Genomic DNA, 14,369 nt, shown 5'->3' with positions numbered 1-14,369 from the left:
ATTATGAACAACTCTACGTCTGAATAATCATTTTTAATCTTACTACCTCGTAATAATCCTATTCTTATTACCTTCATCACATTACCAATCTCAATAATCATCCCAATCTTCTAATAGACTAAAACTGCATATCAAGAAAGGGTTACCTCACTCGTCCTCACCGGCCATCAAAGTCTCCTGAGAACTTCCACCCAAACCAACCTCCACCACACAGGCAACCTCCTCTTACAGTATTACTACCCGATGCAAAGGACTGAAGAAGAGGAGCTTACACTGCAATTCGTCAAGCTGTAGGCGCGATCTTTGGGCTGCGAGCGGCGCGGTGTCCTGGACACGAACAGAAACCAGAAACAACGGCTTCTCCCAATCGCTAATTAAGGGGGTTCGCTACGCTGAAAAGGAGCCCGAACCGGCTGCTGCTCGGTCGCTGCCGGAAAGAGGGGCGGAAGGGTTTGCCGGAGATGGAGGGGCAGAGGGCAACGACCCTGGTTGCGAGAGGCGGCGACACTGGCTCTAGGCGTGAGCCGGTGCAGCGCGTGGCAGGAGCAGGCGGAGCCGCGCGGGCGACCCAAGAGGGAAAAGCGAGGGAGGAGAAGAAGAGGAGACTAAGCGGGATCGTTGGTCTTCTCCACACGGGCGGGCGGAGAACCAACCGGTGGCGGCGATCGCGGGCGGTCGGCAGGCGGCGTCGGGGGGAAAAAAGTAGCGTCGCGGTTGCAGGGCAGAAGGGGCGGCGTGGGTGTTAGTGCACACGACGGGAACCTATGCCGAATCGAATTTAACCCAATCAAATTTAAATCAATCTCAATTTGAACTTATAAAATTCTTATTTTCACGTCTACCTATTATTAAGTTTAATTCGGACTCGATCGGATGTTTAATTATTTAATTTAAAAAAAAAAAAACAATTCTTAACAAAAGTGACTCTTGTTTGAGCACTGCTTGGACCTTCAAAATTAAATGGAAGTTGCTTGGTCTCGGCATTTCAAATCGACCATTAATCAGGAGCCTTGAATTAAATGTTACTGAAGGGCGCAGGTAGTAGTATATATTCGCATGTTGCGGAATAGGTGAAAGGAGTTCTCTAGAGTATTTGTGTAGTGATGAATTCCGTAATTCTAAATAGAATACTTGAATTTAGTAACATAGGCATATGAAATCAGCAAATTCAAAAAAAAAAAAAAATTGAAAAATTAGTACTTGACATGTCGAAGGGATACATTCCTTCTCATATCATAAAAATTTCTCCTAGTTGAGGCCAATTTTTATTTCAATTTTTTGTTTAAATCATACATGATTTTCAAATTGCATACTTAGCTTGTACAGAATTATTAATAAATAAATTTACGAAGTTTAATAATTTAATCAGATTTATTTGATTAGCGATAAATAAAGTATTATAATGTATAATTAAGTTCCCGGGGCAATGGTGCAACGGTAGGACATCTGAATTGTGACTCAGGGACCCGCAGTTCGATCCCCAGCTACGGCGTATTTGCAGGACCCGCAGTTCGATCCCCAGCTACGGCGTATTTGCAGGAATTTTCCTCCAAATGGGGAACGTAATCAAAGGATGCTGGGCATCTGGATTGGCTATGCGCTTTCTGATTTACCTTAGTGGTATTTTCCTCCAAATGGGGAACGTAATCAAAGGATGCTGGGCATCTGGATTGGCTATGCGCTTTCTGATTTACTTTAGTGGTCGATGGAAAACTTCCGTGGAACCGGATCGGCCACCCCAGAGATTAAGTCCATGAGACTGACTGGGATTTATCATTTTTTTTATAATGTATAATTAAATTAATATATGCACTCTTACATTATTAAAATTTTCTAACACCACCTACGTGTCACTAGCACTTAAGTGTCAAGAACAATAAAATTCAAAGGATAATAACCTACAATTATTAACGTCGAGTGTGTACGTGATAGACGAGCTGGCAACATTCGCTCCCTCACCTGACAATCTCGAAAGGCACCATGGGTGTCCCCTGGGTCATGATGCGACGATAAGATATCCAGATTATCACTCAGATATCTATGGTTCGATTTTTAACTACGACATATTTGTAAAAATTTTCTTCTAAATGAGGATCGCAATCGAAGAATGCTAAGCATCTGGGTTGACCGCTGCGTGTGTTTCCTGATTTATCCCGTGACCAGTGGAAAATTTCAGTGGGATCGAACCGATCACCCTCAGATTTATCAATTCTATGGAAGAATTGACATAATCACGGAGAACCGACGGAGAAGAGCTTCCAACCTTAGACAGCAAGCTGTCTCCCTCTTCCACATTAACATTTCCCCAAGGATGTATCCTCGTCCGCCTTGTCAATGCCTCCAGCTCCATAGCCACTTCTCTCATCAATGGTCGGTCATGGCTGTTCAAGCTCAAGCACTTCATTGCGAGCTCCGCAGCTGCATCAAGCAACTCCGGAGTTCCTTCATCGACCACGCGTTGCTCCAATATTTCAACAAGTCGTCCAGAATTCACGCACTCCATGAAAAGCGTGGCTAAATTCTTAACAGCTTGCATCTTAGCCACAGGCTTCTTCCCTGTCAAGAGCTCGACCAAAACAACGCCGAAACTATAGACGTCGCTTTTATCAGTGAACTCCCCTGTTTGGAAATATTCCGGGTCCAGGTAGCCAAAGGTGCCACGAATCAACGACACCAATCCGTTCTGATCTAGTGGAACCAATCTGGAAGCTCCGAAATCGGACACTTTTGCAGTTAAATTGTGGTCCAGAAGTATGTTGGTGGTCTTGACATCTCTGTGGATGACGGGAGTAGAAGCCGCGGAGTGGAGGTAGGACAAGGATCCAGCTACTTCCGAAGAGATCCTTAGACGAGCTTCCAAGGACAGAGAGCCTCTGCGGCCTTCCCCGTGGACGTGGTGAGCGAGCGTGCCATTGGGCACGAACTCGTAAACGAGCATGGGGACTTGAGTCTCGAGACAGCATCCCAAGAGCTTCACTACATTCCGGTGATTGATACGGGAGAGAACCTCGACTTCATTTATGAACTGTTGGACTTCGGCTTCGTCGTTGCTTATCTTGGCCTTTTTGATCGCGATCAGGTTTTGATCAGGAAGAACGCCGCGATAGACTGTTCCGGTGCCACCCTCGCCGAGGATTCGGGTCTGGTTGTAGTTGTCCGATGCGGCTTCAAGCTCCTCTGAGGAGAAGAGTCTGATGTCCGGCCGCAACGAACCGCCGTTCTTCTCAAAGAAGTGCTGCTTCAGCTCTTCGAGCTTTCTCTTCTTGTAAATCCAGTACAGCAATGACCCAATCGCAATAAGGAAAAAGAGGCTCAATCCAACACCTGCATCAATGCTCAAAAATAAATATCAATTACGTTTTCTCATATAAACGACAAACAAAAAATGATTTTAATAACTTGTGATTAATTGCACGTGTTGAGGATTCTATTAGGTAGTTATGAGATCATGTAGGATTTAATCCCGCTCACTCACATCATGATCAGGATTAAATCTGGCCCAATCATGCGAGACTTACAGGCCCTCCACACGATTTCTCCGTGCGAGGAAGTCGCAGACCGATTTTGTTCGAACCCACGTCTTGCTCTGGTTATCTCGCTATAGAGATGTTGTTAATGATGTCACAGAAAATGAGTGGAAGCGTTGAGAAATGACAAGACTATCGCTGTTAATTACTTGTTTGACGACAGATGCTACTACCATGTTTTTGGTTGTCATTTACGTAGTGGATGTATAGCATTAAGTGATTACCTAAACTGAGATACAGTATTCTCAGTATGGATGTGCATCCGCTTCCATCTCTTCGGCCATCTCCATACATGTACCATGGGCAAGAGCAATAATAGCTCCCTTCTCTATTATGGCACCATTTGACACATGGCGATTTATCAGCTGAGCACTCGTCGATGTCTGATCAGATTTTGCAAAGACATCAGATGAGAAAATTACTAAAGCATGCGATCAAGCTGATTCACAAAACAAAAGTTAGAATTTGGGAATTTTATAGGCTTAAGTTACCTGAGCATCCATTAATTGAATCATTGAGGTACGGGTTGCCCTGGAAACCTTCCGAACAATTACAGAGGTAGCCCGGACCATTAGTAGAGTTCCAGCAGAAGCTGTTGGGGGAGACACACGCGAAGTCGCCAGTGCCATTTGCTTGCTCACAGGTCTTGCCCATGATGGCCCAATCGAGCGTCAATGGCGCCATCTCCCTGGTTTCGTATTCGGTGAAGCTAGACAGGTTAAAGTTGAGTTTGTCCACGTCAGCCAGGAAGGCGTAGCTGCAGAGGGCGAAGCTGCAGTGGGAGTGATTGTGATAGCTATAGACGATCATCGAAAAGTTGCGGAGATCCATGGGAATGGGCGTGGTGCAGCAGCCGATGCCGGAGCATGTACCATTGGGCACGAAGCTGGCGTTGGTGCAGTAGGACGAGCATCCTGTATGGAAAGTGCTCACCCTGTTACTCCAAATGTCGCCCCGAGCGTCACAGCCGACGGCCACGAATTTATTCCGGTCACTGGAGAACTTGTAGTTTGGTAGGCCGATAATATTTGTCGAGGCCCCGTTACTTTTTGAACGGCTTCCGTTCTGGAAGTAGCAATCTCGGGCGATATAGTGGTTGACGACGAGGAGGCCCTGGAGGAGCTCGATGTTCACCACCTCGATGTTGCCGCCGAGGCCGAGGTAGGGAGTGCCGTCGCTGGTGCAGTTGATCTCGAAGTCTGGAGTACGGGAGCAGTTGGAGTTGGGGTCGGAGTCGTTGTGGATGCCGAAGGGGTAGGGGATGATTACGTTGCCGCACTTGGATCGGCACCCTGGTCGCGCCCACTTGTCGGCGGAGTTGTCGACCGACGGCGGCGGTGCTGTTTGGGGGGTTGCCTCTCCTGCTAGCAGTACAAGGCAGAGGAGGAGCAGAAACAAGTGCGCTGGCCAGGATGCCATCTTCTTTCTTTTGTCGATTAACTGGATTAATTAGCACCTCCTCCACCTCCACAATTGAGTGAGTTTGTTTAGTTGTTAAATATATGGATGAATATATAGAACAACATTTAGAGTTGATCTAGTCAATCAAATTGCGCGTCAACTGTAACTAATGTATATTTTGTCCGGCCGTGAGGGAATCAACCTCTGCAGTTCGTGTTGTTTTCTCTGTTACCATCAACCTCAACTCTAATCAACATGACGAATTTTCCAAGGAGCCCATGGACATTTGAGTTTGTTTTTTTCTAAACCTGTATATATATTATGGTTTAGGTCTTACCCTTCGGTTCACCTTTTGTATCAATGGACTGAGTAGTCGTGTTAATCCAGTCCCTAGCTAAATCGGTTAAAATTTGCCAAGCTAACCTACAAAAATTCAAGATCATTCATCTTTATGATTAAAGAAGATCAAGTGCATCTTTACATGCGCATTGGACTCTTTAGCTCTCATCCTTTATCTATTTTTCATCATCTATCATCCTTCGATCACAACTTGTTGAGTTTGTGCTCCGCTGCTTCTTTGCAATTCTCTTGCTTTTCTCATCTTTATTTTGTTCACCTTTACTTCACTCTTTAAATGTTTTTTTTAACTAATGCATTTTGCTTTTTTCATAACTAATTTCAACATGAAAAAAATATTGGTTTATATTTACAAAATAGAAATTTGAAATTAATAGGTTAGATATAATTAGGGATTAATTATATTAATAATGCACGAAACACGTCTATATACACTTAATCAATATGAAAGAATAAATTACATATAGATTTAAAAAGGGTTAAGCTGCTAGTCAAAATTTTGTTTACCATCCAAATAAACTCAATGACTTAATTAAGACGAACTTAAATGTATATTGTAATTAATCTAATAAAAATCCTGCTATTGTGAAATTTAATAAAATATTGATCAATTATTCATTCGAAAAAAATTACAAATTGTAACTGAAGGGTAAGGAATGATTAACAAAAATATAGTTTTTTAAACTTCCATCAATATTGTACCAAGTGGGTGACAATGAAAGCATTTTAGAGTTTAGACAATATTGATGTTGCACGACTTGAGTTTAGTCAAGTCTCGACTTTAATGCGATATAAGTAATGGACCCTTTGATGATATAATTTGACGACCCACGCATGCTAAAATTTGACGATGACCTATACATAATAGTGATAATACAATCTTAATTAATTCATTGAATACGTTTTATCCGTTGACTTATCCATGATTAGCATCATAACTAGGAAATAATGTCAACTTTTCTTTTTGAAAATTAAGTAAAAATTTATAGAAAAAATTAAAAAGGGGCTTTTGTTATCATAATCTTAAAATATTTAATTTTCAAAAGAAAAGGTCAAAAATATCCTACTATATTTTTTAATCAATGATACTCTTATTTCAGTATATTTATACATATATATGGAGTACTTATAATTATTATAATATGTAAAAATAAATCAATTAATTATATTACAAATTTTATATTATTTTATATTAATTTGTTAAAATTATTTGAACTTAATTAAAAATAATTTTAAATGATAAAATTTATCCAAAAACTATTGTAACAACGATTAATTAACTATTACAATTATGGTAATTACTTTATTGATTGTTATAGTATTGTAAAAAAAAAAAGATAAATCCCAGTCAGTCTCGTGGACTCAATCCCTGGGGTGGTCGGCCCGGTCTCACGGAAGTTTCCCACCGACCACCAGGATAAATCGGGAAGCGCATACGGCGGCCAATCCAGATGCCTAACATCCTTTAATTGTGTTCCCCATTTGGAGGAAAATTCCCTACCGTTGCACCATTGCCCCGGGGATCGAGCAATGGTTATAGTATTGTAACATCCACTAATTAGTTGTTATACTTTATTTTTATAGTGAATTTGATTATATTAAAAAGGTTTTAATTAAGTTTGAATACTTTTAATTAAATTGATTTAAAAAATGAATATAAAAGTATTTTATGTAAAAGTTTTTATTAAGTTAAATTATTTGATTTTATATGTCATAGTAATAAGGTGATTTTTATATAAAAAATATAATATTTTTATTTTTAACTAAAACTATATAGTTCCTTAGATGGGCGATGGCTAAGTTAGTGAACAAGCAGGTCAGGTCAATTCTTCTACTGCGCCGAGTGCGAGGAGCTCGCCAGGAAAGTCGCCAATAACTCGGACGCCATCCAGCTCCGGACTAGCTCTTGGAGGTAAACGTACCTCCGCCCCTCTTTCCTTGATTCCTTTCAGAAGTATTGTTGCCCGGACGATAGACTACTGGTCGAACTGGATCTTGTGTTCAAAGCTTCGATCTTTGTTCTTGTAGTTTGAAGTTTGAGTATGAATAATGGAAGTAGCTAGGGTTTTGAATAGGTCTAATCTGTTCTTTTATCCTAAAGTTAGGTTTTGTTCTTCCTATCTGCTCCACTGTTGCTATATCTTGGATATGTTGGAATGTGTATGAAAATTGGATGGCAGCCCCACATTATAAATTTTGTGATACGAATGTGTTGGATATTGGGATTTTAATGGACCAATACAGTTTTATGGAAAAATCGAAATGCCATCAATTGATGAAAGTTGCACTCGGGTGACGTGTCAGACTTGTATTTGACGTGACAATGTCTATGTGGCATCCATGTGGACAATAAGAGATGACTGGGCATCCACGTGGGCAATAAGAGATGACTGGACTGTTGATTGGGTAAACGGATGACAACCGTTGACCAAAGAGGTGTGATGGATCGCATGTGATGCGATCTGGAGCGTTGGATCGCGAAAAGTCATGATCTGACCGCTTGGGATGAGACTTGATCTGAAGCGTCAGATCGAATGGATCATTAGATCCAGATCCAATGGCTGATGACAAGAGGAGAGATTTGAGGGTCACAACCCTTCAGATCTGATGGATGAGATTAAAATGGGCTATGTGAAGGGTTACAACCCTTCAGATTGGGCGATCCAGATCGATCCAGCCCAAAGAACACATCCTCTCATCTAAAATGCATTCAACCTCTTCATTTGGTATAAATAGATCCCTCCAGATTGGAAATTTTATCGATCAATTTATCGATTCTTCTCTTCCGTGTGCATTCATCTAGCTCATCTAGTGCATTAGGAGTCCAAAAAGCCTACGAGAAGGTTCGTTGGTCTCAGAATTTGGAGTGCTACTATTTCGAGACGTTCATCGTTGTATCTTGGTAACGAATTGCTGCTATCCGTTAGCACCGTAGCAGAGTAATATCGTTTACGGAGAAAGTGTTGAACACTAATCTCGACAATCCGTATCAATTTGTATACTCCCGGAGCTATCGGAGACAACAGAATGAAGATTGATTTAAATAAAATCATAATTATGAATGTTGTTAATATTATAAATGCACTTGTCATAGATTCAGGGTCTAACTCTGAAGTGACTCTTGTTTGAGCCCTGCTTGCACCTTCAAAATTAAATGAATGTTGCTGGGTCTCGGCATTTCAAGTCGACCATTAATCAGGAGCTTTGAATTAAATGTTACTGAAGGGCGCAGGTTGTAGTATATATTCGCATGTTGCGGAATAGGTGAAAGGAGTTCTCCAGAGTATTTGTGAAGTGATGAATTCCATAATTCTAATTAGAATACTTGAATTTAGTAACATAGGCATATGAAATCGTCAAATTCAACATAAAAAATATTTAAAAAAAAAATAGTATTTGACATGTCGAATGGAAGATGATTGATACATTCCTTATCATAAAAATTTCCCCTAGTTGAGGCCAATTTTTATTTCAATTTTTTGTTTATATCATACTTGATTTTCAAACTGCATATATACTTAGCTTGTACAGAATTATTAATAAATAAATTTAAGAAGTTTAATAATTTAATCAGATTTATCTGATTAGCAATAAATAAAGTATTATAATGTATAATTAAATTAATATATGCACTCTTACATTATTAAAATTTTCTAACACCACCTACGATGTCATTGGCACTTAAGTGTCAAGAACAATAAAATTCAAAAGATAATTAACCTACAATTATTAACGTCGAGTGTGGAAGTGATAGACGAGCTGGCAACATTCTCTCCCTCATCTGACAATCTCCAAAGGCACCATGGGTTCTATGGAAGAATTGACAGAATCATGGAGAACCGTCGACGGAGAAGAGCTTCCAATCTTAGACAGCAAGCTGTCTCCCTCTTCCACATTAACATTTCCCCAAGGATGTATCGTCGTCCACCTCGTCAATGCCTCCAGCTCCATAGCCACTTCTCTCATCAATGGTCGGTCATTGCTGTTCATGCTCAAGCACCTCATTGCGAGCTCCGCAGCGGCTTCAAGCAACTCCGGAGTTCCTTCATCGACCACGCGTTCCTCCAATATTTCAACAAGTCGTCCAGAATTCACGCACTCCATGAAAAGCGTGGCTAAATTCTTGACAGCTTGCATCTTAGCCACAGGCTTCTTCCCTGTCAAGAGCTCGACCAAAACAACGCCGAAACTATAGACGTCGCTTTTATCAGTGAACTCCCCTGTTTGGAAATATTCCGGGTCCAGGTAGCCAAAGGTGCCACGAATCAACGACACCAAACCGTTCTGATCTAGTGGAACCAATCTGGAAGCTCCGAAATCGGACACTTTTGCAGTTAAATTGTGGTCGAGAAGTATGTTGGTGGTCTTGACATCTCTGTGGATGACGGGAGTAGAAGCCGCAGAGTGGAGGTAGGACAAGGCTCCAGCTACTTCCGAAGAGATCCTTAGACGAGCTTCCAAGGACAGAGAGCCTCTGCGGCCTTCCCCGTGGACGTGGTGGGCGAGCGTGCCATTGGGCACGAACTCGTAAACGAGCATGGGGACTTGAGTCTCGAGACAGCACCCCAAGAGCTTCACTACATTCCGGTGATTGATACGGGAGAGAACCTCGACTTCATTTATGAACTGTTGGACTTCGGCTTCGTCGTTGCTTATCTTGGCCTTTTTGATTGCGATCACGTTTTGATCAGGAAGAACGCCGCGATAGACTGTTCCGGTGCCACCCTCGCCGAGGATTCGGCTCTGGTTGTAGTTGTCCGATGCGGCTTCAAGCTCCTCTGAGGAGAAGAGTCTGATGTCCGGCCGCAACGAACCGCCATTCTTCTCAAAGAAGTGCTGCTTCAGCTCTCCGAGCTTTCTCTTCTTGTAAATCCAGTACAGCCATGACACAATCGCAATAAGGAAAAAGAGACTCAATCCAACACCTGCATCGATGCTCAAAAATAAATATCAATTACGTTTTTTCATATAAACGACAAACAAAAAATGATTTTAATAACTTGTGATTGCACATGTTGAGGATTTTATTAGTTAGTTATCTGGATAAAAACTGGCCCATAGAGCCCTGCATTAAAAAAATGTCAAGGCATACACGCATGCTGTAAGATCATGTAGGATTTAATCCCGCTCGCTCACATCTTGATAAGGATTAAATCTGGCCCAATCATGCGAGACTTACAGGCCCTCCACACGATTTATCCGTGCTTCCTCGCAGACCGATTTTGTTCGAGCCCACGTCTTGCTCTGGTTACCTCGCTATAGAGATGTTGACGATGATGCCACAGAAAATGAATGGAAGCGTTGAGAAATCTAGACCATCGCTAGCTGTTAATTACTAGTTTGACGACAGATGCTACTACCATGTTAATTTTTGGTTGCCATTTACGAAAGGGAATGTTTTAATCTAACCAATTCTGTCTCAGGAGCAAGAATTCGAGAAGTCTGAAATAGGGATTAGAAATGGAGAAACTACGTAGTGGGATTCATAGCATCAAGCGATTACCTAAACTCAGATACAGTATTCTCAGTATGGACCTGCATCCGCTTCCATCTCTTCGGCCATCTCCATACATGTACCATGGGCATGAGCAAGAATAGCTCCCCTCTCTATTATGGCACCGTTTGACACATGGCGAAATATCAGCTGAGCACTCGTTGATGTCTGACCAGATTTTGCAAAGAGATCAGATGAGAAAATACTAAAGAATGCGATCAAGCTGATTCACAAAACAAAAGTTAGAATTTGGGGATTTTATAGGCTTAAGTTACCTGAGCATCCATTTGAATCATTGAGGTACGGGTTGCCCTGGAAACCTTGCGAACAATTACAGAGGTAGCCCGGACCATTTGTAGAGTTCACGCAGTAGCTGTTGGGGGAGACACACGCGAAGTCGTGATTGACTTTTGCTTCCTCACAGGTCTGATTCATGATGGCCCAATCCAGCGTCACCGGCGCCTTCTTCCAAGTGGTTCTGTTTTCGGTTAAGTTAGACAGGTCAAAATGGAGTTTGCCCACGTCAGCCAGGAAGGCGTAGCTGCAGGGGGCGAAGCTGTAGTAGGAGGGATAGTACTCGTCTTCGACGAGCGTGACCAACAGCGAAAAGTTGCGGAGATCCATGGGAATGGGCGCGATACAACAGCCGATGCCGGAGCATGTGTCATTGGGTACGATGCTGGCGCTGGTGCACAAGGACAAGCATCCGGTCCAGAAAGTGCTCTCCCTGTGACTCCAAATATAACCGACGGTGTTGCAGCCGACGGCCACGAAACTGTTCCAGCGGTGTGAAAACTTGAAATTTTGGAGATCGATGATATTTATCGACGGCACGTTGTTTTCTGAACTGCTTCCGTTCGGGTTGCGGCAATCTCGGGCGATATAGTGGTTGACGACGAGGGTGCCCTCGAGGAGTTGGATGCCCACCACCTCGATGTTGCCGCCGAGGTCGAGGTAGGGCGTGTCGTCGCCGTTGCAGTAGATCTGGAAGCCTGGACGGAAGCAGCCGGAGTCGATGCCGAAGGGGTAGGGGATGCTCACGTTGCCGCACTTGGGCTGGCACCATGGTCGCACCCACCTGTCGGCGGAGTCGACCGACAGCGGCGGTGCTGTTTGGGGGCTTGCCTCTCCTGCTAGCAGTACAAGGCACAGGAGGAGCAGACACAAGTGCGTTGGCCAGGATGCCATCTTCTTTTGTCGATTAACTGGATTAGCACCTCCTCGACCTCCACAACTGAGTGACTATGTTTAGTTGTTAAATATATCGATGAATATATAAAGACATTTATACTATCTCGAGCAACAAATTACGGGTCAACTTAGACTATATGTACTTGCTTCGAAGGTGAATTTTTCTTGGCTCTATTTATTTAATATAAATATAATTTATATTTATACGACCGATTGAATTATCAACTGTAACAGGGTAATGAAATGCATGCTAATATAATTAAACAATTTTCAATCGATTTTTTGCCTCTTTACTTGGTTCAGTCAATGATGCGTCCTGTTCACATTTATTCCTGTTCAACATGGTTAATTCAGTGTGATTTTTCGCTATCCAAACGGAGAATTTGAATTCTCCACTCTTTCTTTTGTTATTTTCTAATCATTTATTATTTTTGAGAATGATATATTCGATCCGTGACCGTCAGGCGAGGGGAATCAACCTCTGCCATTCGTATTGTTTGGATAAAATTAAAACGAATAAAAAGAAACAAAATTTCTTTTTAAAAATTTTAGTATAAAATTATAGGGAATACAAAAAAGAGCAATCTTGGGACCGAAGATATTTTGTATGTAAAAATAAATTAATTTAATTTGATCAAAAAAATCTATATATAAAGCACTTTTAGTTAGTAAATATGGATGAATACATAAAAACATTTCGGACTTGATTTAGCCAATCAAATTACGAATTTTTCTTGCCTCTCTCTATATACTTATAATAAATATAATTTATAAGACCGATTGAAATATATATCAAGTGTAACGGGGTAATGAAATGCATGATAGTAAAATTCAATGTATTTCGTTTCTTGACTTGATCAGTCAACGATGATTTGTGGTGTTTTTCCTGTTCATTTTTTGTCCAGTCTGATTGTTCGGAATCTCACGATTTGAATTCTCCATTTTCTTTTGTCATTTTCTAAGCAATTGGTATTTTTGAGAATGATATATTTGGTCTGTGCGGCGAATGAGGTTTCTGTTACCGGCCATCAACCTTGACTCTAGTCAACCAGACAACTTAAATTTTCCGGAGGCCATGGACATATTTGAGTTTTTCTAAACCTGTTTGTTATGATTTTGGTCTTACCATTTTTTATCAGTTGACTAAATAGATATACTAATAATATATCTACTAATTCTACAAACAATTAGTTAATACCAGTGATTCATTAAATAAGAATTAAGTCATATAGACTAATAATATATTTTTTACAATTTCTTGCTTCTCAATTTTTTTTTTAATGAAAGGTAACATTGATGCAACTATAAAATTATTATTGTATGATTTATAAATTATAGGTTGATAAGATAGACTGTGTATAATATAAATCATTGTTTGAAATCTCATATTCACAGAGGTAAGACTTACTTTTCTCTATTTTTTAGTAATTGCAAACTGATCTTTTTAAAGCACAATTTGGACCCGCCTCATTTTTTAAAATTACTAGGATACCCTTAAATTTTTAATTAATAAAATAAATATATTTTACAAAAATAAAAAAATCAAAATTCTCTTTTCAATCCTTTTCAGCCGACAACCTATTGTCCACTTCTAAAAAACATTATTCTCTTTTTCTAACTTGTGATTTGTGAAGGTATTGCACGTTTTCTTACTTCCCTCTCCTTTTTGGCATTTTTATTTTGATATTTTAGAAACATATATCATATTTATTTATTATTCTTTATGTGTTAATTGTTAATTTGATGCTTTTGATCTTTCGTGTATTTTGATAGTAAAAATCTTGAATTTTTTTTATTATTTTGATCTTTTGGAGTGTTGATTGTTGAATATTTATTAATTTTATTATTTATGATTGATTCTTAGTATTATTTTTTAGCATATGTCTTAATTGTTTTAGAACTATGTAATATGTTAAGACATTTTTCAAGAAAGCGAATCTTTTGGAAAAAAGATACTGATCACTCTATTGAAAAAAAGTTATGAAATTTATGTTGAAAAAATAGCTCACAAATATTCTAATAAATTTCATATTGGTTCATATGTAATTAATTTTTTGATCAAAAAATAAGATTTAGAATTATAGATTATGAACTAATATTCCGTAAGTATAAAATAAAAATAGAGATTTTAATATCAAACTAAGAAAATTTAATTTGTCATGATTTGATGAATTTGATTAGTTAGAGTATAACATTATTAAGGAGACTTGTTTAGTTGATATAAATTATACTTTTATGATTTTATATAAATTATGCCTTTTAAATAAAATTTATAAATCCATAATTAAATTTGGACAAATTTACTTTTATGTGAGAACGTAGGGATAATGCTTAAGTTCTTCACTGACCATTGAGATATTGTATAATAAGCACTTCAATTGTCTTACATTATCACGCAA

At 39.9% G+C, this 14,369-nt stretch overlaps 2 protein-coding genes across 2 annotated transcripts; both read right to left on the bottom strand.

The window, feature by feature from the left end:
* Positions 1-1,955: 1,955 nt before the first annotated feature.
* Positions 1,956-4,947, bottom strand: LOC141812465 (wall-associated receptor kinase 2-like). The gene is made up of 4 exons (XM_074700459.1): positions 4,019-4,947; positions 3,752-3,910; positions 2,211-3,324; positions 1,956-1,986 (listed from the first exon to the last, which is right to left on the bottom strand). Exons 1-4 carry the CDS (start codon positions 4,944-4,946, stop codon positions 1,956-1,958), a joined length of 2,232 nt encoding a protein of 743 aa, XP_074556560.1. The 5' UTR covers position 4,947.
* Positions 4,948-8,919: 3,972 nt separating this feature from the next.
* LOC141837973 (wall-associated receptor kinase 2-like) lies at positions 8,920-12,000 on the bottom strand. The gene is made up of 3 exons (XM_074725351.1): positions 11,055-12,000; positions 10,789-10,947; positions 8,920-10,210 (listed from the first exon to the last, which is right to left on the bottom strand). Exons 1-3 carry the CDS (start codon positions 11,965-11,967, stop codon positions 9,063-9,065), a joined length of 2,220 nt encoding a protein of 739 aa, XP_074581452.1. The 5' UTR covers positions 11,968-12,000; the 3' UTR covers positions 8,920-9,062.
* Between the last annotated feature and the right edge of the window lie 2,369 nt (positions 12,001-14,369).

This window comes from Curcuma longa, chromosome 1 (genome assembly GCF_044706935.1).
Source record: "Curcuma longa cultivar G26 ecotype Majalengka, Jawa Barat chromosome 1, ITB_CL_G26_1.1, whole genome shotgun sequence".
Taxonomy (NCBI): domain Eukaryota; kingdom Viridiplantae; phylum Streptophyta; class Magnoliopsida; order Zingiberales; family Zingiberaceae; genus Curcuma; species Curcuma longa.
The sequence above is the reverse complement of the archived record's forward strand: the minus strand, read 5'-3'. Positions and strand labels throughout refer to the sequence as shown.

What these genes read in the sequence shown, in the direction of transcription:
- LOC141837973 (XM_074725351.1), bottom strand. Translation starts at nt 11,967, where the DNA reads ATGGCATCCTGGCCAACGCACTTGTGTCTGCTCCTCCTGTGCCTTGTA. An exon ending in TGATTCAAATGGATGCTCAG is followed by an intron (nt 10,948 to 11,054) that starts GTAACTTAAGCC and finishes AAATCTGGTCAG; the next exon opens with ACATCAACGAGTGCTCAGCT. An exon ending in AATACTGTATCTGAGTTTAG is followed by an intron (nt 10,211 to 10,788) that starts GTAATCGCTTGA and finishes GCATCGATGCAG; the next exon opens with GTGTTGGATTGAGTCTCTTT.
- LOC141812465 (XM_074700459.1), bottom strand. Translation starts at nt 4,946, where the DNA reads ATGGCATCCTGGCCAGCGCACTTGTTTCTGCTCCTCCTCTGCCTTGTA. An exon ending in TTCAATTAATGGATGCTCAG is followed by an intron (nt 3,911 to 4,018) that starts GTAACTTAAGCC and finishes AAATCTGATCAG; the next exon opens with ACATCGACGAGTGCTCAGCT. An exon ending in TATGTCAATTCTTCCATAGA is followed by an intron (nt 1,987 to 2,210) that starts ATTGATAAATCT and finishes GACCCAGGGGAC; the next exon opens with ACCCATGGTGCCTTTCGAGA.